Raw genomic sequence first — 22,814 nt, 5'->3', positions numbered from 1 at the left:
ATCAGGCTTGACTCTTCCACCGGATTTGACCTCACCAACTCTACCGCTGGGCAACGCACGCTCTCCATGCGCACGACCTGCAGTGAGACGCCACGGGCACGGGCAAAGGCAGGCGCGCGGCGGTGAGCATGGGCGTAAGTCACCGAGGCGCGCCGGGGATTTTCCCCATCCCGACCGTCGGCTAGCGTGGCGGGGCAGCCGGTGTACGCGCGCGAGGCACTGGACGGCACGGGGCGCGAGGCCGGCCGGCAGCGCACGCGCGCATGGCCGCGCGCAGCCCAACCTGCCCACGTGGGAACAGTCGCGCCATTGAAGCCGGGGGACTGTTCGCCTTCGGCATGGGACCCTCCGCGACGCCGACGCGTACGCGGCGCGGCTGTACTACTGGTCCGATCCGGCTACCGTGTCAGAGAGGATCGGTGTCAATGCAAGGCGGGGATCGAGCCTGGCGTCTGCCCGCGGGGGCCGCGTCGCGCTCGCGGCGTTCGATTTGTAACAGCAGCTACGGTGGGCGCGGACGGTGGAGGGTCAGCGTCGCCGGCGCTGTGAGAACGAGGAAGCCCCCGGTTCCATCCATCCATCCCTACGGCGCGGCACGACGTGTCCCGGTGCTGCGGCTTCGCGCCACGCCACTGCTCCGGGTCCAACCGGCTCTCGCTTCCGAAACAAGGCACGACCCAGAAATACCCAACATCTTGCCATGCTGCTGCAAGCGAACGTCTAACACGGCACGTGTGGCTCGGACGCCGCCGAACGGAGGGGAGGGGAGCGGGCGGCAGGCAAGTTGGGCGACTTGCAGGGCGCGCAACAGGAGCCGTGACCGTGACCGAGCTCGCGGGGCCTGGGAGTAGCAGGCGCCGGGCGGGGCTGGGACTCTGGCTGGCAGGGCGACAAGGTCCAAGCATAGCTACGACAAAGCGGCCGCTGCGCACAGCGCCGGGCGTCAGCGGCTCTGCGCGGGCGCTGCCACCAGATTTAGCGAGGCATGCGCCGACGGCAGACGGAGTGGTTGCTGAACGCAGCAACAGGTGTGTAGTGCAAGCGCAACGCAGAACGACAACAGCGAATTTGCACTGGCAGGGAGCGGTTTTTCTTGATGGAAAGGAACACCAATGATGGCATGCCGATCAAACTGACATCACGGGGCAAGAAAAATTTAAGGGAAAGTACGACACCACATCCTAACGCTAACGCACCAATGAGATGGTATTGAGTGCAGAAGGTCACGAATTGTCGCAGCAAATTCCACTCTGATTTGCGGAGCAATCGACGTGTGCCTTTCCCCCCTACGACTCTTTCGCTTTCCAATCAGCAGGCCAAACAGGAACCAGGTCCACCAGCCTCAAAACAACTGGGTCATTAGGTCAATCAAAAAATTGATAAAATAAACTAGAATAGTATTCTACGTAAATAATTTAAGAGGGAAAATAAATTAGAGTGACGTGCAATCATAATTAATTAGATGGCTAAAAATAATATTGGATACCCACTTGCATCCTTAGCACTTGCACTACCCAGCCCGGATAAGATATCAAAAACGCATTTTGATAGACAAAAATATTTGTGTGTTGTACCGTTCCTGTACGCAAACCTGGCCTAATCCAGCGTGCCAGGAAACAATTGGGCGAACTGAACCCCTGTCCGTTACCCCACAGGCGAATTAGTGGCTGGGCCAAATAAGAGGGGGCATCTCATGGAAGTATTGCGAACTGGCGCACACAAGAGGCAAAAAAAAAAGTGTCCGAAATGTAAACACAGATTTGTTCGACCTTTGGACGACTTGAGCACCCTCCAAGAGACTCTTCATATTTTTAAAAATAAAATTTTAGTAAAAAATTACTCTCCAGCCTCTTTAATTCGATATCTGAATATAGACATCCTATTCCGGATTTCTTGCTGTCCAAAGATGCTAGCCAAAAATAAAAAAGCGAATTAGAGTTGTTGGAGAATACAAAGATATAGAAAAACTGTTGGAGAATACAAAGATATACAGAATGATTTTTTCTCAAATAGCTCTTTAAACGATAATTTAAAGAGTAGATTTTAAAAAAACTCTTGGAAATGCTCTTAATACTGGATTCTGAATATTGCATTGTGAACATATGCGACTCAACTCAACGGAAAACACAAGGATCGCAAACAAAGAAAACTCGAGATGTAAAAGTAGCATCTTATACGCACGGGGTACTCCAAAGAGCGAGACGGGTTACAAGTATATTACAATGTAACGAGCTTAAAAAAAATGAAGGATTCCACATTAAATTGCATTGCAAATTAAATTGAATGTTAACATGTAATTCATATGACGCCATGTAGCCGTTTTCATTAGGGATATACAACTTTATCAAGAACTCAGATTCCACTGGTTGCTACTGTTGGCAACTAACCAGTAGCCGTCAATTTAGTACTCACTACCCACTGGCAACTTGGCTGGAACTGAGTTCCACGCGCTCCCTCCTGGGAGTTAACATGACAGTACGCCAGAATTTTCAAGAGCCTGCGTTCAAATTAGCTGCATTCTTTTGCTCTAAAAAATTCAGACAACAAAATGTTGCAATCTGAATCCACGAGTAATCAGAGCAAGTTGATATTTTCTAACACAACCCCCAAGATTTTTTTAAAATAAAAAACTTAGGTCACAGCAACACAAGTATATAACTAAGCATAGCATCTTCATAAATGCTAGATTTAAAATCTAGCTTGATTAGTATGTCCACACAAGACACTTGTATTCTAAGTGTGCTATGTCGGTAGGATGCTGAGAAGGGAACAAAAGTGCTTGCTACCCAACATAAAGGATTGTGAGCAGATGAGATCATGATTTGATTACACATGGTCTACCAAATGCATGAAAGGATCATATATACTAGTATTGAATTGGGCGACTCTGAAGCTCTACCTCTTAAAAGAGAAACAGCACTAGCACCCTATACATGTTGTCAGTTAACCATACCTATTCCCCTCAGTTTTATTGAATTCTTTAGAAATACGCAGACCGACATTTAAAATTTAGAAACCTATAATATCTCAAATTCTCTTAACTGGGTATACAAAAACTTCACTAGATCCATCATGAAGATGAATATATCTCAAACACTCAAAGGAAAAGGAAAAAAGGAAGAAAAAAAAACATATTACCAGTCAATAAAGATTCTATAAACTCAGGGCACCATTCAACACAAGGAGAACAGGAAGTTCCCCCCTGTTTTATTTTCTTTTCAATAGAGCACACATGGTCATGCACTCATGCATCATCAGACAGCAAGTAATAGCCTAAGTTGGTCAACTAATCATGGAAACAATTAAATTTCTCTGATGCTATGGGCTGTTGCAATTCATCCCATGTGGAACATACATGATTTCTCCAGATACTGTTTGTAACTTAAATCATCAGCTGGTTTGGTGGTTCCATATTCCAAGCATAAAAATTTGTCATTCTAGTTTTATTTTTCACTTTCCCTTCAGTCAACGTTAAAAGTTACTTCCTGAAAAGTGACAGCGGCTATGGCATCCAATATTTACTTGCCTGAGCAGAACATAGTAATCGAATATATTGGCTACTGCACAAACCTGAAACTAAGCAGCACTGACCAAACAACTGGAAAGGAGTGCTTTAGCAGACTTTACAATCAATAATGTTACCAACTTGTTTTTGTTGAGGCGCAGATCATATCATCCTGAGGAACATAAAAAGCCTGTGCACATGGTGCTAATCTGCCAATAATCCAAACTCAAATCAACAAAGTGGCAAGTAGCAGGAAGGTGTCCACAAAAGTGGAAAAATAATAAGCAGGTATCATTACACAACAAACCCATGGCAATTATGTCGTACCCAAAACCAATCTTATTACTTCCCAGTAAATGAATAATGTAAGAGAGCTGTGCTAGGTTTCAATAATTTATATTTTTAACAAATTACACAAGGTACGCTAGTAAAGAACTTATCAGAATATCGATTCCCAGTTAAGGAAAGGAAACAAAAGCAAGCAAATGTTCACAAAACATAAATATCTCCATTTCAGTGTTATGGTTCATACAAATCTGTAGAAGCAAACATTACCAGATAACTGGCAGCTAAGCCTGAACGCGGCTGCATCAAGGAAACAGATCAGGATCCTGAGATCAACTGCCACATAAACATACAGAACATTAAATAGGCATCATATAAGCACACTTCCATAACATTGAGATAAGCACTTGAAAATAGAAACTCAAATGCGTCGAAAGAAATTCCTCAGGCTAGTTGTTGATGGCTTTCTTTGCTCTAAGAGACTCAAGGGCCTTCTCACGAAGCTCAATTTCAAGTTTCTTCTGATCAGACTCTTCTCTGCCAGCAGGGGAACCTCTTTTCCTAACATCAACATCTGAATCAGAATCCCGATGCTTCTCAGAATCTGGAGGCAGTGCAACAGTATCAGTCTGCTTCATTTTTTGTTTGCTGGCATGGCGTTCTGCCCTTCTGCGATGCCGCTCTTCACGTCTTCGACGTCTTTCTTCTTTTCTCAGTCTCTTTTCTTCCTTCCTCCTCTTTGCCTCTTTGCCATCTGGCTCGGTATCAGACTCAGAACTATCATCATAACGTCTCTTATGCTTATGGGCCTTCTTGTGCCTTCGCTTCTCAGAATGGGATCTATGTTTGTCAGGTTCTTCAGACCCTGAACTATCAGAATCAATGTGGCTTTTAATATCTGTTCTTTTCTTGGGCTTTTTGACAGGACTTCCATCTTCTGATTGGGAGTCCCCAATGACTTCAGAAATAAATTTCTTTGCCTCGATAGCATCAACAGATTCATCACATGAACCCCTCATGGCATGCTCACTTTTCCTCCCGTCCTTCAAATGCAAGTCATCCTTTTCAATTCTTGGTGGGGAACGCTCATCAGGAGAATCTGTTCTGCACTTTAATCTTCTACCAACAAGCTCATCTTCTGATGATTCTGACAGTTGATCAGGGTGTTTTTTCTGGACACCCTTGCCACTGGATAACAGAAAACAATATCATACAATTGCTGAGAAGATGCACATTGCGCTACAGCAAGATGGGTACGTTCTGATAGATAGCTACAAAAACGCACATGTATACGACTAGATCAAACTTATTTTACAATACATCACCATGGTTATTAAGTGAATTATTTAACAATAACAAATGGCACATCCACCAAAACTTGTCAACCACATGCCTTATACTCAAGGCACTATCAGGGAGTAAATTTTCATCTGAAATTTATCTAGTAGTATTCAGTTTTCAATAAAGAATTAAATTAAAACATACTAAGGAGCTGTATATTAGGGGGAAAGGCAGTGTTGCAAAGTGGTGAATACTAAGGAGCACACAGGAGTCTGGTGACCATTCAATTGTCTCAAGAATTAAAAGCAGTTTCAGAAGGGAATCCAACCTTTGTAACATGAATGGTGATTTTTCCCCAGGGCTTGAGGCACGAGCTCCAACTTTGCTCAGTCGCCGATCTGCTGAATCCTTAGTTTTCCTACGTGCTGAATTTGCTTTCCGTGCATTCTCTCTGAAACATGAAAAGAGAAATACCATTAATATGAGAAAATACAAGGGTAACAATTTTGCAAGCGCGATAAAGGAAACTATGGCACCTACCTAGCACGACTACCTTCCTCCTCATCTCCACTTGTATCTGTGCTGTCCTGAGTAGGTAATTGTTTCCCTGGGCTCCTGAAAGAGCTGCATAAAAGATTATGAGACCTTTCAACATCCAAATATGTTCACTAATGTGTGGGACAGAATATGGAAGAAAGCATAGACTACTAGGGATGCAAGTTATATATATTTTGGGTCATTGGGTAGACCCAAAAAGTTGATGAAATGAACTAGAATGTGGAAGAATACACACCTATCACGTGTGGAGTTTCTTTCTTCATTGTTGGGCGACCTCAAGGATTTTAACAACCTATGTTCAGAATCTGGGGAGCGATGATCACCAATCCTTGCACCATCCCTGTCATTATCATCATCTGATCTTTGTTCTTGGTCCCTAAGACAATATTGGCTGTAAGGTAATTGTTTCTGGATACATGCAAAAGGAACATATCTAGAAATAATCTTTTGGTTCCTGATAACATGTCTCTGAATAAAACAACGTGTATTACCTTTCAGGCACAACTCTGACTTTAATGGCGGGGGTACCATTCATTCCTCTCTTGGCCTCTATACTCAAACTCCGGCGAGAACGATTAGGACTTTTGCTACTGTACAGACTGATACTCCTGCAAGTATTGGTGTATCAGAATTGGTGGCTGATTCCATGCAGAGAGAGGTGGAAAGGAAGTAGCTCTGCAGCTTTACCTTCTCCGCTGTGGAGACGGACGTCGATTTGCATAACGAGTTCTTGGTGATGGGGACCTCCTCCGGCGTTTTGGAGATGGGGACCGACGTTTTACTGGAGATCGTGACCATGGCCTACGTCTTCCAGGAGACGGGGAGCGTGGCATGTGGCTTCCAGGAGATGGGGACCGTGGCCTGCGCATTCCTGGAGATGGGGACCGTGGCCTGTGCCTTCCTGGAGATGGCGACCGTGGTCTGCGCCTTCCTAGGGATGGGGACCGTGGCTTGCGCCTTCCCGGAGATGGGGATCTTGGCCTACGCCTTGCTGGAGATGGAGATCGATGTCTACCTGGTGAAAACCTGCGTCGGACAGGAGACCTTCGACGTGCAGGAGATGGTGACCTCCTTGACGCACGAGCTGGCGAACGACGATGGCGAGGAGAAGGTGACCTTCGTGACCCAGACGATGGTGATTTTCTGCGAAGAGGAGATCTCCAGCGTGAAGATGGGGATGGATACCTTGGCAATGAAGGTGACCCTCTCCTTGAATAAGGTGATCTCCTTCTTGGAGAATGCCTTCGGGGAGAAGCAGAGCGTCTAGGTGAAGTTGAACGCCGTGATAATCCACGCTGTCTATCAATAGAGCGGGAACGCCTAGAAGGAGATCGAGAACGCTTTCTGGGAGAAATAGATCTTCGCCTACCACGAGGCGACGAAGATATGCTCCTGGATCTGCGACTTCCCCTGGAAGGAAAAAAAATCAATAAGCTTATAGTCCACGGTAATTCCACCTAGAAACAGCCCTACAACATAATCAGGCTATTTGAGAAAATATACATCAATGCTAAAGATAAGAAAGGAAACAGTAGAACCATGGTTCACATACTTACAATGTTTTATCTCAAATATCATGGCAGATTAGGGCAATTTCAGATCTAGACAATCTTATTGAACAAATTTATTTAAATACAATTAGCTATTTTACTGTTTTCAGAATTTATACCGAAGCATTCATAAAAAGGTTTACTTAAGAGAGTGGATGAAACTTTGATTCGTGATGACAGCTTCTTATACATACATACATACGTTACAATGGGTGGCAACCAACAAGCTGTCAACAGGCAAAACACGAAGATTGGAAGGGTTACGTTACAATGGGTGGCAACCAACAAGCTGTCAACAGGCAAAACACGAAGATTGGAAGGATCTTCTAAATATAGGCACACAGTGACAGCATTGTGTGAAGCATGCATTTAAGAAGTAGTTAAAGCCATCAAAATTATCTGAGAAATTAACGACTGACCGGTTCTTTGTTCTTGAGCTGCGCTTGAAGTCCAATTCCATGTCTTCCTCAGCATTGACAATTGTATTATTTATAGCAGAGCCAGTTGGATCACCAGAGGATCTTGAGATGCCAGCATCCCCATCCTACAGTAGTTGAGGTAAAGAATGATATGAACCCAAATAATCGGAGAAGCTATCTGAATACCATCAGAAACACAAAATGTCACAATATAACCGTAAAATCAAGGATACAAAAAAATGGTTGAAAACCTCACCATCCTTTTCTGTTTCTCCAGTTCTAAGTCTCTTCCCTCTTTCTCCCGCTTCTTTTGGATCTCCTGTGCAATTCTATCATCCTCAGCCTGCGTTGAATAGAAGACTTTCAAATTTCTCAAAATTGAAACATGACCAACATTTTGAATGATATCTGAAAAAAATATTCTGGTATTATGGGACGAAAGAGAATACAAAGGACCCTGCTTAACCCAAACTTTTCAATAGTCTTAAAAATCGCATCCAAAGAATGAGAAAAACAATGTAATAATAGCCTTCCCACAGTATTCACTCAAAATAGCCCATAAAAATATACATCCTGCCATATGAATTAACTATCACTCTTGCACGCACATTGCTCAAGGACCCAAAAAAAGGCCATAAACTCCCATATCAATGGTCTGATTTAATTGAAAGGTAAATTGCATATTTGCCACTACTTTGATCCTCTAACTTGAATGTGCCATCAAAACCAGCTTTGCTGCCCTCTTTCTGCCACTACTCCCTTGACAATGCATCCGCTTGCAAGAACAGCGTGGTCAGACAGAAGGGTGGCATTTGTGTCGGTCAAACGGACTTGATGAGGTGCGGAAATCCAATGGCAAGTTTAATGTTTGACCAGCCCATCCGATGGCAAATATGTAACTGGCCTTAATTGAAAATAGCATATCCAACAGGCTCCAGCCAAATTGATAACAGAGTCAAACGAACCTTTTTCTGCTGTATTTCAGCCTCCTTTGCATCTAGAAACTGTTGAGGTACCCCACTGGCATTCTGTTGCGCACTTAGGAGGAGGCTCCAGAGCTCTTTCATGAACTTCACTGTGTTCTTCTCCATGAACCCTGTCAGCTGGATCTGAATCTTCTTCCCATCTGCCTCCTGCCATTGAAAAAAAAAACACCTCTGTGGCATCAGTTGCCATCTATGTTACAAATAAAATAATATTAAACATTAAAGAAGAAAACAATATAGCTGTACTGTACTGTACTTGATTTTGGATAACATCAAAAAAATCAATTCTACAGCTGAGCGACATTGGAGTACATAGCAGCCAGAAATACAATGTCCCAACAAAGAGATTTGTCATCAGGCACAAGCAACTGTTACACTTGGCTACAAGGCATAACTGAATCCAGTTGGAATTTTGTGAAATCAGAGATAGGCCAGGATTATATTCGCATGATTGGTTGGGTTCCAAAAACTGTCCAAACAAACCTGCCTATGTTCTCAGGTTTGAGTTGACTCCTAAACTGCACCGTAACACCAAACAGTATTTCAGTTTTAATTCCTGAGCTAGGTCACAAAATAGCTGCTCTTTAGTTTCTGAGCTACATTTCTCAAGCTGATTAGAATAAATCCACCTATCCATGCATGCCTACAGGCACCAAGTAGGAGAGGCTGTTTTTCAATGAAATTCAATTAAATTTGTTACACCATGCATACAATTTAGTAAGGACAGAATAAACAAGCAACATTGCTAGACATGAATAAACCGTGCAAACTTCACCTTCTCTTCGAGGAGCCCATAGATGAAGTTGATGAGCACTTCGTCCTCGAACCCGAGGAGCTCAGTGACCCGCTTGGCGATCCAGGGCTTCATCACATCCATCTTGACCTTTGACATGTCCACCTATCACAAACCCCAACCACAAAATCCCCAAAATCAGAGCAAGCTCTTGCAGATAACAGCTATAACCCCAAAACATTATGCGAGACCAATCGAGAAACGAAGAGCGTGAGTGGACGAACGAACTAACCAGGTGGTCAAGCCCAGGTGCGAACTTCTGCGTCTTGAGCAGCTTCGCCTGCTTGTTGGAGAAGCGCGTGTCCTGGTCAGCGGACGTCCCCTGCGCAAAAAACATGGACAATCAACGCGGCCCCTCCCACAGTCACAGATCCGACACCCCGAACAACGACGAAGAGACGAAGCGCGAGACAGATATAAAGAGGCAACGAGTTGGGCAGCTTACCCGGAAGAAGCCGCCCGACATCTTCGCTGACGCCGATGCCGCAGCCGCCGCCGGGGGGCAGGAGGCGGCCTGGGAGCGCAGGGGCGGCGCGGGTGACTAGGGTTCGAAGGCGCCTGCGTGTGGCTCTTGGGTAGGGTAGGCGACGACGAGAGTCGGAACCGACGGAGGTGGGGTCGCCGCGGAGCGGGGGCTGCACGTCAGATATAGCCCGATCCAGTTAAGCCATATACTACATGGGCCGCCATGTTGTGGGCCTTTATAGACCGCGTGAGCCTTCTTTCTAGTTCTAGCCCGTATAGCCAGTTCGAGACCGTTGCGTTGCGTCCCGTTATGTGATTCGTGTTGTAATAATAACAGGTTTGATAGCACGCTTGGGCAGTGTCAGGACTCAAAAAAAAAAGACTCAAGAGTCATTTACAATTATTTCAAAAAAATCATTTGCAATTTGGGGAAAAAAAGACTCAAGAGTCGTTTACGATTATTTCAAAAAAAATGAGTCATTTACAATTTGGAGACAACTTCAGCTGATTTGTTTGAAGGAACTTCAGTTTATTTGTGATGATGCAGCAAAGCAAGGACATGAGTTCGGGAACGCTAGTGTCATAGAATCGAGAATCCTTGTCACAGGAGGTTCACAGCTTAACAAAGCTTGATAACGCAATGCGTTTTATCGACAAACATTTTACAGGAATTCCTCATGAAATAGTTTGATCCAGGCCTTATTGTTCATCAGAAACTTTGGTGATCTTTGCCAAGCAATTGTCCACGGGTCTGGGGTGAGGCAGGTATCTTATCCGGCAGCTTGGATTTGTCCTAGTGAGCCTGTGAGCAAGAAGGAAAAAAAAAACCACAAAGACAACTTCATTTGAGCATTTGGATATAATTTACATTTGGACAAACAAAAGCTCATTTCTTGACCACGAATTAGAAAACCAGAACACTAGATGCGAGCCTGGATTACTATTGGTTTCTGTATAAACAGCGTACTTGTAACCAAGGAGGAAATGGTGGAGGAAGATGGAGATCTCCAGCTTTGCAAGATCATTCCCGGGGCACAGTCTGGTTCCAAGTCCAAAGGGAAGGAATGTGCCGGCTCTCGCCGAGTAATCCTGAAAATAGTTCAATAAAAACTTCAAGTTCAGGTAGCTTATTATCAGTAACAAACAAGTTCAGCATTGCAATTTGATGCTTCTAGGATTATTCAGAGCGGCAACCCTCCGTAAATTGGAATCATCTCTACCTCCCATCTTGATGGGTTGAACTTCTTGGGGTCAGGATAAACTTCAGGATCCATGTGCACACCTCTATACCACAGCTGAACCTTCCAGCCCTTGGGTATCAGGTAGCCTGCTGGCATGTGTCGCTAGTTGAGCTGCTGATTTTGTGATTCAGAAGTGATCACTAGAGGCAGAGGACAAGAGATTTCTTAATTAAGCGCACCGTTCACGGAGACGTCTTTCTTCGCTTCACGGAATGAAACGAATGAGATGTTGACAAAGCGCAGCGTCTCATCGATAACCTTCATCAGCATTTTTTTAGTGTGAAGAGATGTCGAGGGGAGTTGCTGCCTAAAGTGTAGGAAGTATTTTGTTGAGCTCAGGACTACTGTACCTGGGAGAGGTACTCCATCTTCCTAAAGTCCCTCAGGCTAATCCTCTTCTGTGTTGGTGGGATGTTTTGAATGATCTCCTCTTGCTCGGCCTGAAATTATGCCACACAATGACACAACTGTATCTGTTCAAAATCTCGACACAAAAATGTGCCTTCACGTAGGGATGCATTTCCCTTTCGTTACAGAAAAAGAAGAACTAATATTTGAACGATAAAAAGAAATTATTTGCTTACCTTTGCCTTTGCAAATATCTCTGGGTTTTCCTGCAGAAACACCGTAGCCCACATGGAGATGTGTGCGGAGGACTCATGCCCCGCGATCAGGTACATGATGAGGATGTCAATGATCTCCTCGTCGTCCAGCCTCCTGCCATGCTCGTCCTCGGCCTCGATCAGGCGATCCATCATGTCCATGTTCGACTTGGGGAGACCCTTCGTCGTCGCCACCCTCCTCTCGTTCAGAGCACCCTGCAGCACAGATACCAGCTTCTTGCGAGCCTGAAATGTTCGGCGTGCTTCTGTTAGCTCGTCGTGTCAATAATGTCTATCGACGTTGCTTGCAAGATCGGGCATTATCCACCTTGAAAGCCTTGTGGAAGGCGAAGCCGGGAAGGTTAATGGCCATGGCTCTAATCCCGTAGTTGAGGTCGGTGTAGCTCCTCTCCAGCGCCCGCATGGTGGCGTCGTCCGCGGAGGTCAGGAATATCTGCACGATGACCTGGAACGTCACCCGCCGCAGCTCCGTCAGGAACTCGATCTCGCCGGCGTCGGACCACCGGCGCAGCGCCTCCGCCACGGTGCGGTCGATGAAGCCAAGGTACGTGCTGAGCGCGTCGGAGCCGTTGATGGGCGCGGCCGTGAGCTTCCTCAGCCTCCGGTGCTCCTCGCAGGGCAAGGTGAGGAAGGACTTGCTGCCGATGAGCGCGACGGTGGCCTTGGGCCACCCTTCGGCGAAGCCGTCGTCGTCCATGAGCACCCGCTTGCAGGCGTCCGGGGTGGCCACCAGGATCGTCGGGCTGCTGAACATGAAGGCCCTGTACATGCCGGCGCGCCCGAACCTGCAGCATCATGAACACCAGCGCAAGTGATGGATGGTGTCCCGTCAGACAGGCCAGACGCCCAGACACTCGCGGGTAATTTTCACGTGCGCCGACGGACGGCCATGGTTCGTGCAGGAGAGGAGGGAGGAGGCGGCCGGCAGCGCTCACCGTCGGATGAAGGAGCCGATGAAGGAGTCGGGGTCGCCGGACCTGAAGGCCCAGAGGAACGCCCACATGGCGCCGACGACGGGCCACCCCATGTCCCCCGGCGGCAGCCGTGCCCGCCTTCCGGCGCCGAGGGAGGCCTCCCTGGCCCACCCGTGGGCCCTCCGTACGACGGCGTCGATGGCCACGACCAACACGGCGGCAACCGCTGCCAACAAGCCCGGGCCTGCCATGCCCTCACCCACTCCTCCGCAGAGATCGATCCTAGAATAAGCACCCAATGCAAGGCCGGAAGGCAGAAGAGCCTCCCTCAAGGACGAGGAACACTGACGATGGTTATGGTTACTGGTGTCCAACAAAACGTCTTGTGTTCCTAGCTTGGATTGGGACTTGGGACTTGGGAGCCATGCGTATATTGAGAGCGTTGCCACAGACTGAAAGACACAGCCCGAGTCTCCGCGATTCATTTTCGTTCGTCCTAGATGCGCCAAGGTTGCTGAGTCGGACGATCTTTTGCCAGATCGGTCGCGTTAACCTGATCGTGCCCCGGTGGGAGCACACGCGTGCAAGGAGAATATCGGCGTGAATAACCAACCATTCATTTGGGACTGCAGGGAATCCGCGCCGCGTCTTTGTAATTATTTCCTCGCACGAGCCACTCGGGCTCGAACGTGATTGAATTTGGGACTTTGTAGCCACTAGCAGTTCTTACTAGAGTAGGCCTGTAAGCATCTTCCTAGTTACTTTACTTTACCGGGTACTACAGTGTATCTACAGGCATGGCTACTTCCGTTCTCAAACATACAACGTGGATGTATTTAAGAGTGACGAGAGGAGTAAAATTTTTGTGGCAAAAGTATGCTCGCTTCTTTTCTTTGGTCCGCTTCGTTATCAGGCCTTAGCTGCTGGGCCGTGGTTGCTTCGTTCTGAGGCCGAAATGAGGCCGCACCTTCACAGCCCAATTTTCAAGCCCATTCGGTTTCTATTTGCTGGGCTGGCCTCCATTGATTTTATCTAATTGGTCACCAAAGCATAGCATTACTACTGCTGGGAAGGAAGAGTAAGCAAGGAAAGTCATCCGAACCTCATCTAGATTGGAACGACTGAAAAGATAAATCTATAGCATCTTCCAGAAGAAAAGATTAATGCAGTCCTTTTGTTGGAACTAGGTCGTCAGAGACCGGGACGAGGTGGAAAGATTGGGGAACAAGTTATTGGCCGAGTTCGTTGGTCTCTTATCCAGGTTTGCATTTGTTGGGAGGAAAGAGAAGCAAGGCCCGGCCATCTTCAGGAAAGGGTCAAAATCACTCGACTAAAATTTGAATCGCTCAAAATCACTCGGCTCTTCTCTATTGTTATCTATAGCATCGACCAAGACAAAAGGGACTGTCCGCAGAGTTGAGTATTTTGCTAGGGCAGAACCCTCAATTTTCTTGGTCATTGGTCTTCCATCCAAGGGATGCACAAATTTCTTCCAGCCGTTCAATGTGCTCGTTGCTACTTTGTCTCTGCTCGTGGTGCCTCGTTCCTGCACCTGTCATGTGTGCTCCTACCCTGCCATGGCGGTCAGCGGTCTGCCGGAGTGTAGGGTCTCTCAAGTCCAGGGAGCCTCACCGCCCTCGTCGCAGCACTCCCGCCACTATCTCCCACCGCCCTCACGGTCGCCGTCGTTGGCCCCACCCACAGGATGTCCTCCTCATGCGGTTCCGGTTGGTGACGATCCTCGCCGGAGTTGGGAGAGTTATGCCGCGGAGCACCATGTCTCCAAAACACCCGAGCATGCATCTTTTAGCTTTCCCCGCAGCAGAAACATCAAATCAGTTGTTTTGTACTATCACCTAGTGCACATGTAGTTATGTACAGATGCCTCGTAATAATGTTCACACACGCTAAAATCCACGATCCGCCGCTCAGAAATCACAAATCAGAAGCTGCTACTCGTCGTTCCAGTCCACAGACTCCAGCCGGCGCCGCTCATCTTCGTACCAGCACACGCAGCTGAGGCGGACGAGCACATCGACGATCGCCGCATCCGCCTTTTTCCGGTCAGCGAAGTGCAGCGTCTGCACCATCAGCGCGCGCGGCTGCATGCTGAACCGCTGCCCCTGCTCCATGCTCCGCTCGTCGCTCCACCGCACGGTGTCGCGCGCCATCGGGCCCAGCCACCGCAGCACGGCCTCCGCTTCGCCCCTCGACGCTGCCGCGGCCTCCTCGTCCACCCGCTGCCCTCTCCAGCTCTCTCTCAGCTTCGCGTTCACGGCCTCGCGGATGCTCACGGGCAGCATCTTGTAAAGTCCGTCTCTCCTGGACAGGTCGATCGTGCCTTCCTCGCCGTCACCTGCCGGCGGCCTCAGCGCCGCGAGCAGCGTTTCGACGGACAGGATCACGTTCGCGTACCGCAGCTCCATGCCCGACCCGCCGACCGTGCTCGCTGATGGCTTGATCGATTCCAGTACGGACATGGCGGTGTCTTTCTGGCCGAAGATGGGAGCTGAGTGCCGGAGCGCAGCGCCAGGCGCCGCCGACCGGTGCAACAGGCCGGACGAGCGGCCGGGCGGCCACGCGCGCCCCACCGTTAGAGACGGGAGCCCTGAGACGAAAGCGCCAAAGGCAATGGAGATGCGCGCGAGCACGGCGAGCACCGACTTGGCCATGAGCTTCGCTGCCTTGCCGGCGTCGACGCTCCAGAGCGATCCCTCCATGAGCCGTCGCACCTTGTGCCGTTGCGCCCTAAGCGCGCGCATCAGCTTCTCGCCGGGCTCGGCCGCTGGCTTCTTATTGCCCTGCGCCGGCTGCGCCGGGATGGGCCCGCTGTGCTGCCTCCAGTTCTCCATCCGCCGCTCCGACGCCTCCAGCTCCCTGAGCGCGTCCATCTCCTCGTACAGCTTCGCGGCCGCGGCCACGTGGCGCTCCATCTTCCGGAACCGCTTCCCGGCGCCCCTGGAGAAGCCGACCGCGGCGTCCAGCTGCGCGAGGCGGCCCCGCTTGGCCTCGGCGTAGAGGCGGTCGAAGTCCCGCAGGAGCGGGGCCGGGGCCTCCGCGCAGGCGCACCGCGCGCCGAGGCGCGCGACGGCGGCGGCGGCGCGGTCGAGGTCCGCCACGAGCTCGCCGCACGCGAGGCGGAGCAGGAGGCTCTGGTCCGCGGACGTCAGGCGCGCGACGCCCTCGGCGCGCAGGCCGTCGGCGCGGAGCCTCCGGAACTCCGCGTCGGACAGCGTCCGGTGGAGGGACACGAGCCGCGACATGGTGGCCGCCGCCTCGAAGGCCAGGATGCCGAGCCCGTCGGCCCTGGCCCCGGCGCCGAGCCGCGATCGCAGGTCGGCGAGCCACGACTTGGCCAGCATGGCCGGAAACCAAACCACTCGCCTTGTATGTAGTAGGAATATCAAAGAAACAAACAAGCAAGCAACTGATCTCTGTTTGTGGTTGACCTTTGCAGCAGCGGCGGCGGCGGCTGAATGGATTTTTATAGTGCTTCCCAGTTCGAGAATGGCGAGAGATCATACGTATGAGATGAGTCACGAATTCTCACGTGGACGCGAACTCAACGCGTTTAACAGCAAAGAGCAGAGCTAAGCTAAGCAAGCAAGCTCCTACGCAGCAGGCGAAGCCGGCCGAAGAGCGAAGAGCAGTCGGCAGCTCGAGCGCGCGACGCGGCCGGCAGCGCGGGTCAAGAGACGAGAGGCGAAGTCGCCCACGCAGGAGGCAAATCCCAGGCGGCCATGTGCGCGCCGGCAGCGGGCCGCTGGCCGGTTCTTCGAGTTCGACCGCATGCAGATGCAGGCGAGGCGCGCTACAGCACAGCTCCCTCCCCTACCCCTCAGCAACATGCCTCGCATTCCTTCTGGATTAAAGAAAGAAGCGACGGGGCCGGCCCGGCCGGAGACTGACCGGGATCCGCGGCGCAAGTCTTCGGCGACGGCGACGCTTCGCTCCCCGTCCCGAGTCTTTTCCTCGTCTCGCTGGAACATGTCCGATCCGATCCACGTCCACGACGCGTCCCTGGCGATGGGCCGATGGCACTGGAGCAGCATGTGGAGGGGCGTCCCAACATGTCGCCTCACTCCCGGGTCACGAGTAATGGCCGTCGTTTTCTCCCCCCGTAAGTGCGCTCGGGAAAAAAGAGGCGCACCGTGCAGGGAGCGCTGCGCAGATTCTACCCACTGGAAATCGAAGACCTTTTTCATGCCGCCGTTCTGGTCCTGCTCGTGCCCTTTCCATCTGCAGTGCACGTCAATAATCGTGCTCGGCAGCGAGTGCGTCGCCCCTGTTGATGCCGATGGCGATGGACGGGAGCCAGCCAAAAGAGAGGCGCGCCACCAGACGCCGTCACGTGGAAACCACCCGGCCGGGCGTCGTCACTTGGGAAAGGAGGGGCCAGGGGCTGGCGCCTTTTTGAATTTTGACCACACCACCAGCGTACCTTTGTCCCCATCCGGGCCACGGGGAGCATGGCCGTGTCCCGTGCTTGCTTTTGCTCCCCCCAAGTCACGGTCAATTTGTCCTGCGTCGTCCTTGGGTACAACATGTTCACCACGGGAGTTTCATCAGATTTTCGCGCCGTTCAAGCCAGACAAAAAAAAAAGGTTGCAGCGGTTTTAATGTGAATAGCTCGATTCCCATAGAAACGTGGAGAAGTTTTTGCGTACCGTAACAATCTCGCATACGAGAAGACGCAGATTTTACACTATTTTGGCACAAATTTTAAGACGAACGGTTTGATCGTCGTTGCATAAACTATCTTTTTGATTGATGACAGGCATGAACAACGTTTCTATGAATGGAGGAACCGTAAAAATCTCGTGTACATCACGAATCCTTGTCATGGATGCATTGGGCCCAATAACATACGAAGAAAAAATGATGGTCTCAAGTCAACATGGGCCTCCTCCTGCTTACACCGACTCCTGAATCCTGAATTTATGGGCCAGGGCGAGCAGGATGTTGCGTTGGGCCTTTACGGCAAGAATTACCAGCGGTTGCATATTTGCACACATTAATTTAGAAGCTGAGCTTGCCCCAAAGTTACTAGACCAGCAATGGTTGCTCAGCGTAGCAAGTAGCCAAGCCGCACATGGGCCCTCGACCACTTGCCCTGGAGAGGTTGACAGGGGCATGGAAAGGACTCCCCCATTTGGCTGGGTACTGCAAATGGCCGGAGAGCAGGACCGCCCGCCGCTGCGGCCCATTGATGTCCTGGACTAATCCGTGCCCTGCTTTCTCCCTTCTGCTTGGGACGCTTAATCCGCGGGCGCTCGATCGATTTCTGACCATCCCGCGACTTTCCTTTTCTGGAAAGATTTTCTTTCCACAACTTTTCACTTTTGGAAAATTATAACTTATGCACATAGCTTTTGTACATAATATTTTTTTAGAGGAAAAAGTTATGCTCATAGCTTTCTGGAAATAACTTTTGACACGTAATTTTTGAAGACAAATCTGTCATAACAACCTTTTGGTATAACCTTTTCAAAATACAACTTTTGCACATAGCTTTTTCTGAACAAATTTATCGTTACAACTTCTTTGACATAATTTTTCTAGCATAATTTGTTTTAGTATTATACATGCACAGTTTCTCTGGTCAATATAATCGTGTAAAAACAACTTACTTAGAATAACTTTTATGTACAAGTATTTCTGAACAAGTTCTCAGACATATAAAATTGATTATAGCACAAAAACGAAATAGCTAGGCACGGTTAAATATGGGAAAGGGTAAATAAAAAGAAAAGGAAGAAACGTTCAGATTTTAGATCCATGCTAATGATTCTAGCCACCCACGGCCAATGAAGGCTTCATGCTAATCACTGGTCGAAAGGGAAAGAAACACGGGTATAGGAGGACAACTTATCATGAGTAGGTAAAATCAGTTGCATCTTATTACGTTCCGTCACGTGTATTAGCTACACTCCGTTGCGAACCCAAATCGACCGCTCCGACGCTTGCTAGCGCTCGCGCGTAGAACTAAGTTTCCGTCTGCTTGTCCACTTGTTAGTACCAAGATGCGGGTACAAGTGCGTTTCGTGAACCACAGTCCAGCCGTTGTGGCCTTGTCAGTACCAACAACGCCTCACGTACGGCTGACCAATATCTACCAGAGCCAAGTACGATGGCCTAGGAAAATTTAGCCAGTGCCAGTGCCATCAAAATCCTAGTTGACTCCATTCCCCCCGTGTACCGGAGTTTATCGGAGCACAAGTCTTGGATTATATCCTCCAATGGACATGGACGCATGCGATGTATTCGGCATTACATGCGGGGGAGAGAGGAACTAGGAAATGAACCGGAGAACTGACCCCGCTGCGGTGCGGCCCGTGGATTTGTGCCGGCTCCCTCTGCACGCATCTGCTGCGTGCCGCCAACTCTCATAGACTGGTCCTTGCAGTGAAGTTGCGTCTGCCCTGAAGCTTCCAAGTTCCATCACCGGTCGCCCTGCGGTTCCAAGCACGCAGCTCGTTGCTCCTATATAAAAGCAGCACGACTATCCGTTCCATGCAGCACCAATCATACCATTAAATCCACCCGACTAGCTTGTTCCTTCCCTATTTAGTCCTCTCATGTCTTCTTCCAGCCCGGCGACGTTGGCGAACGGCGGCCACGGCGACGGAGTCGAGATGGCCAAGCAGGAGGGCGGCCGCAGCGCCGAAGACGTCGAAACTCATGCCGCGGGAAGACGCCGCCACGGCGGCAGCGGCTTGTTCGGGCTGGACAGCGACGACAACGGGACACTGGTGGTGGTGGCGACGCTGATCACCACGCTGTCGTACCAGGTTGGCAGCAACGTCCCCGGCGGGTACTGGCAGGAGGACGCCCCGGGGCACCACGTCGCCGGCGAGCCCATCATGCGCACGCAGCGGCGCTGGCCTTACCATGTCTTCATCTGGTCGAGCTGGTTCGGCTTCGCCGCCTCCATGGGGCTCACCCTCGCGCTCCTCACCGGCGTGCCGCCGCGGTCACGATTCGTGCGGGGACTCTTCATCCTCTCCTACTCCACCCTCATCCTCAGCTTCGTCACCCAGCAGGCCTTCTCCATCCTCTGGCTCAGCCTCCTCGTATGGGTCGGTGTCATAGCCCTCATTACCTCCGCCGTCTACTGCCGCACCCACGGTCACCTCCGCAAGTTCTTCGACTGGTTATGTAGGGAGCCCGTTGCCCAAACAGCATCTTAATTTTGATCCAATCATTCATGATCACTAGGCCATCTATTTCATTTCGTTTCTTCCGTATAAGCATGCGCGCACCACCAGTCCGCATTGTAAATGTGCGTATATGCACAATTTTTTGTTGTTAAAATTGTTATAGGAGTCCTTACAGAATTTTCTTTCAAATTGAACAAAATTGTTGTTAAATTAGTTAAGTCTATATGTATTTTTTCTACGGAAGATAATTTTTTTTAAGTGCTTGGTGAGTGACTAACTAATTGGATCTACCGACAGCGATGGCAATAAGCTCAAAATCTACCAGCTACCTACAGCTGTTTTTTTAGGAGATGAGGAGATGAATGAGCTTTTCTGAGCAAAGACAGCTCTTTCAGACAGAAGGATATGATAACCATGCACACGAATATGCTCTGCAAAGAACAGAAAATGGTTGGCGGCATTGTTCAATGATCTCTGACATGAGTCAATCCTAATTTTGTGCACCAGTTAAGGTTGCTCCCCAAATGGCACCTGGATTCAGACACCAGTATCGTTATTGGCATGCTGCTATCTCAAGAAATGCTAGAAGCAGGAATGGTTTGTATGACAATACAAACATTTGGTTTCGTGTTGCTCTCATGCCTGTGCCATCAAGCAGGGTTGTTCCTGATGAACATTGGTTCCCACTGAATGTACTCTTAACTGCTTGGACTCTTGTACATGTGTGGCTGCGGGCGTTTCGTGAATGGGAGTAGATCAAATACTTTGTATATTCCAGGGTGGTACAACTCGCTCTCAGTCTGGTTCTGGCTTGTTGGGTTGTTTGCAGGAACTCAAGGTTGGGATGGGAAGAACTGATGAGGTGAAGCTTTTGCAACAAACCACCTAACGCTTTTGGTTGGAGCGTTTCAGTTGCTTGCTCTAGTGAAAGCTGCTTATGCTGTTATGCACCCATTTCCCAAGGCAAACACGTAAAGTTTGACAAAATTTGACCTGATGAGGAAATTATCGAAAAGTTCAGCTGTACACTTCTCTTTTCTCTCCTCAAATTATATGGCCAGTCATCCCTTCCAAATTCAAATTTTGATCCGAAAATCGCTAAATGCAACCTTGAACCTCTGTCAATTGGTAAATGCAACCCCTATCAGCACGTCCATATAAACCAACTGCAACATTAAAGATGGTATCAACTGACATGTACATATACTCCCATTTTATCACCATGACAAACGATGGGGGAACAAAACACGTAGGAGTACATGATACATCTGATGAAAATATTAGGAAGAAAGCAAACGCATTTAGAATCAATCATTGGTGAAAGTACAAATTTCATCAAATATAATATATAATAATAAGAGTTTTTTCCCCAAACCTTTTTAACAATCAGAGATGGGCACTCGACCACTTGCCCTAGAGATTGATAGGGGCCTGGAGAAGGGCCCCATTCATTCGGCCGGCTACTGCAAATGGCCGGAGAGCAAAACAGCCCGCCGCTGCGGCCCATGGATATTCACAATGATATCCTGCACTAAGCCGTGCCCTGTCTGTTTCCCTCCTCATCTGCTTCTCGGCCGTGGTGAGGGCAATAAAAGATGCGAGTGCTTTTAGTCAACCATGGTCTAGCTCCTGTCAATACAAATATTTTCTCATGTACAGTATGAGTGACTAGGAAAATTTACTAGCTGACTCCATTTCCTCCCTGTGCCGGAGTTTATCGGAGCACAAGTCTTGGATTAAATCCTCCAATGGACATGGATAGATGGCGATGTTTTCGGCATTACGTGCAGGGGAGAGGAACTAGGAAATGAACCGGCCGGAGAACTGACCCCGCTGCGGTGCGGCCCATGGATTTGTGCCTGCTCCATCTGCATCTGCTGCATGCCGCCAACTCTCATAGACTGGTCATTGCAGTGCAGCTGCGTCTGCCCTGAAGCTTCCAAGTTAGTTCCATTCCATTACCGGTCGCCCCGCGGTTCCAAGCAAGCAGCTTATTTTTTTTTATGGAAAACAAGGACCTTGTTGCTCCTTATATAAGTCCACCCGACTAGCTTGTTCCTTCCTTAATTAGTTTTCTCATGTCTTCTTCCAGCCCGGCGACGTTGGGGAACGGCGGCCACGACGGAGTCCAGATGGCCAAGCAGGAGGGCGGCCGCAGCGCCGAAAACGTCGAAACTCCTGCCACGGGAAGACGCCGCCACGGCGGCAGCGGCTTGTTCGGGCTGAGCAGCGACGAGAGCGGGACGCTGCTGGTGGTGGCCACGCTCATCACCACGCTCTCGTACCAGATCGGCAGCAACGTCCCCGGCGGGTACTGGCAGGACGATGCCCCGGGGCACCACCTCGCCGGCGAGCCCATCATGCGGACGCAGCGGCTCTGGCTTTACAGGGTCTTCGTCTGGTCGAACTGGTTCGGCTTCGCCGCCTCCATGGGGCTCACCCTCTCGCTCCTCACCGGCGTGCCGCCGCGGTGCCGCTTCGTGCGGGGACTCTTCGTCCTCTCCTACTCCAGCCTCGTCCTCAGCTTCACCACCCAGCAGGGGCGGTCCAATTCCCATATTTGGATCAGCGTCCTCGTCTGGACCGGTGCCGTCGCCCTCATTGCATCCGTCATCAACTACCGCACCCACCGCCACTTGCGCAGGCTCATCGACTGGCTAGTTGCGGAGCCCGTCGCCCAAACATCTTAATTTTTGTTGTTAACATTGTTTACAACCCTTTCTCCTTCCAAGTGAACAAAATTGTGTTAAACTAGTTGAGTACGTCAGTATCTGTATAATTTTAGCAGTGGTAGTTCGTTATGAATTTCACTCTAGTTTTGATGTTGTTGCCATAAGCTAATGTAGACCTGATATTCAAAAGGATTGCAAACCGATTGTCATTTCTCTAATGTTTGAGCAATACTGGAGCGCGAGCAGCAACCGGTGTATCTGGAGACGATGGCATGCTTCTCTCCCTTCATTTAACTATGTAACCTGGCACTACATAGACAGCTAGGGAACAACCATTGTACGTCGTGCCCCTAGCTGAATGC

General features: G+C 49.5%; 4 protein-coding genes across 6 annotated transcripts; 1 reads left to right on the top strand and 3 right to left on the bottom strand.

Moving 5' to 3' along the window:
* Positions 1-2,238: 2,238 nt before the first annotated feature.
* Positions 2,239-9,984, bottom strand: LOC112874470 (serine/arginine repetitive matrix protein 1). 2 transcript variants are annotated; one of them, XR_003224987.1, is made up of 13 exons: positions 9,823-9,984; positions 9,610-9,699; positions 9,360-9,482; positions 8,564-8,731; positions 7,855-7,941; positions 7,599-7,723; positions 6,317-7,039; positions 6,121-6,237; positions 5,865-6,005; positions 5,612-5,695; positions 5,400-5,522; positions 4,061-4,978; positions 2,239-3,714 (listed from the first exon to the last, which is right to left on the bottom strand). XR_003224987.1 is itself a non-coding variant. In XM_025937799.1 (12 exons), the coding sequence occupies exons 1-12, from the start codon at positions 9,841-9,843 to the stop codon at positions 4,240-4,242; spliced, it is 2,541 nt and encodes an 846-aa protein (XP_025793584.1). In that variant the 5' UTR covers positions 9,844-9,984; the 3' UTR covers positions 3,969-4,239. The 2 variants fall into 2 exon arrangements, 1 of the variants encoding a protein (XP_025793584.1); XM_025937799.1 differs by lacking the exon at positions 2,239-3,714 and having other exon boundaries at positions 3,969-4,978.
* Positions 9,985-10,383: 399 nt separating this feature from the next.
* On the bottom strand, positions 10,384-13,000 carry LOC112876728 (ent-kaurenoic acid oxidase-like). 2 transcript variants are annotated; one of them, XM_025940896.1, is made up of 8 exons: positions 12,642-13,000; positions 12,014-12,491; positions 11,668-11,931; positions 11,434-11,523; positions 11,263-11,341; positions 11,063-11,172; positions 10,810-10,931; positions 10,384-10,644 (listed from the first exon to the last, which is right to left on the bottom strand). In XM_025940896.1, exons 1-8 carry the CDS (start codon positions 12,869-12,871, stop codon positions 10,542-10,544), a joined length of 1,476 nt encoding a protein of 491 aa, XP_025796681.1. In that variant the 5' UTR covers positions 12,872-13,000; the 3' UTR covers positions 10,384-10,541. The 2 variants fall into 2 exon arrangements, with proteins under 2 accessions (XP_025796681.1, XP_025796682.1); XM_025940897.1 differs by having other exon boundaries at positions 11,063-11,169.
* Positions 13,001-14,431: 1,431 nt separating this feature from the next.
* LOC112873134 lies at positions 14,432-17,094 on the bottom strand. The gene has a single exon (XM_025936153.1). It carries the CDS (start codon positions 15,980-15,982, stop codon positions 14,573-14,575), a length of 1,410 nt encoding a protein of 469 aa, XP_025791938.1. The 5' UTR covers positions 15,983-17,094; the 3' UTR covers positions 14,432-14,572.
* Positions 17,095-21,577: 4,483 nt separating this feature from the next.
* LOC112875824 lies at positions 21,578-22,661 on the top strand. Its single transcript, XM_025939806.1, has 2 exons — positions 21,578-21,723; positions 21,873-22,661. Exons 1-2 carry the CDS (start codon positions 21,662-21,664, stop codon positions 22,468-22,470), a joined length of 660 nt encoding a protein of 219 aa, XP_025795591.1. The 5' UTR covers positions 21,578-21,661; the 3' UTR covers positions 22,471-22,661.
* Positions 22,662-22,814: the final 153 nt, after the last annotated feature.

The sequence above is a fragment of the Panicum hallii genome, chromosome 9 (genome assembly GCF_002211085.1).
Source record: "Panicum hallii strain FIL2 chromosome 9, PHallii_v3.1, whole genome shotgun sequence".
Taxonomy (NCBI): Eukaryota; Viridiplantae; Streptophyta; class Magnoliopsida; order Poales; family Poaceae; genus Panicum; species Panicum hallii.
The sequence above is the reverse complement of the archived record's forward strand: the minus strand, read 5'-3'. Positions and strand labels throughout refer to the sequence as shown.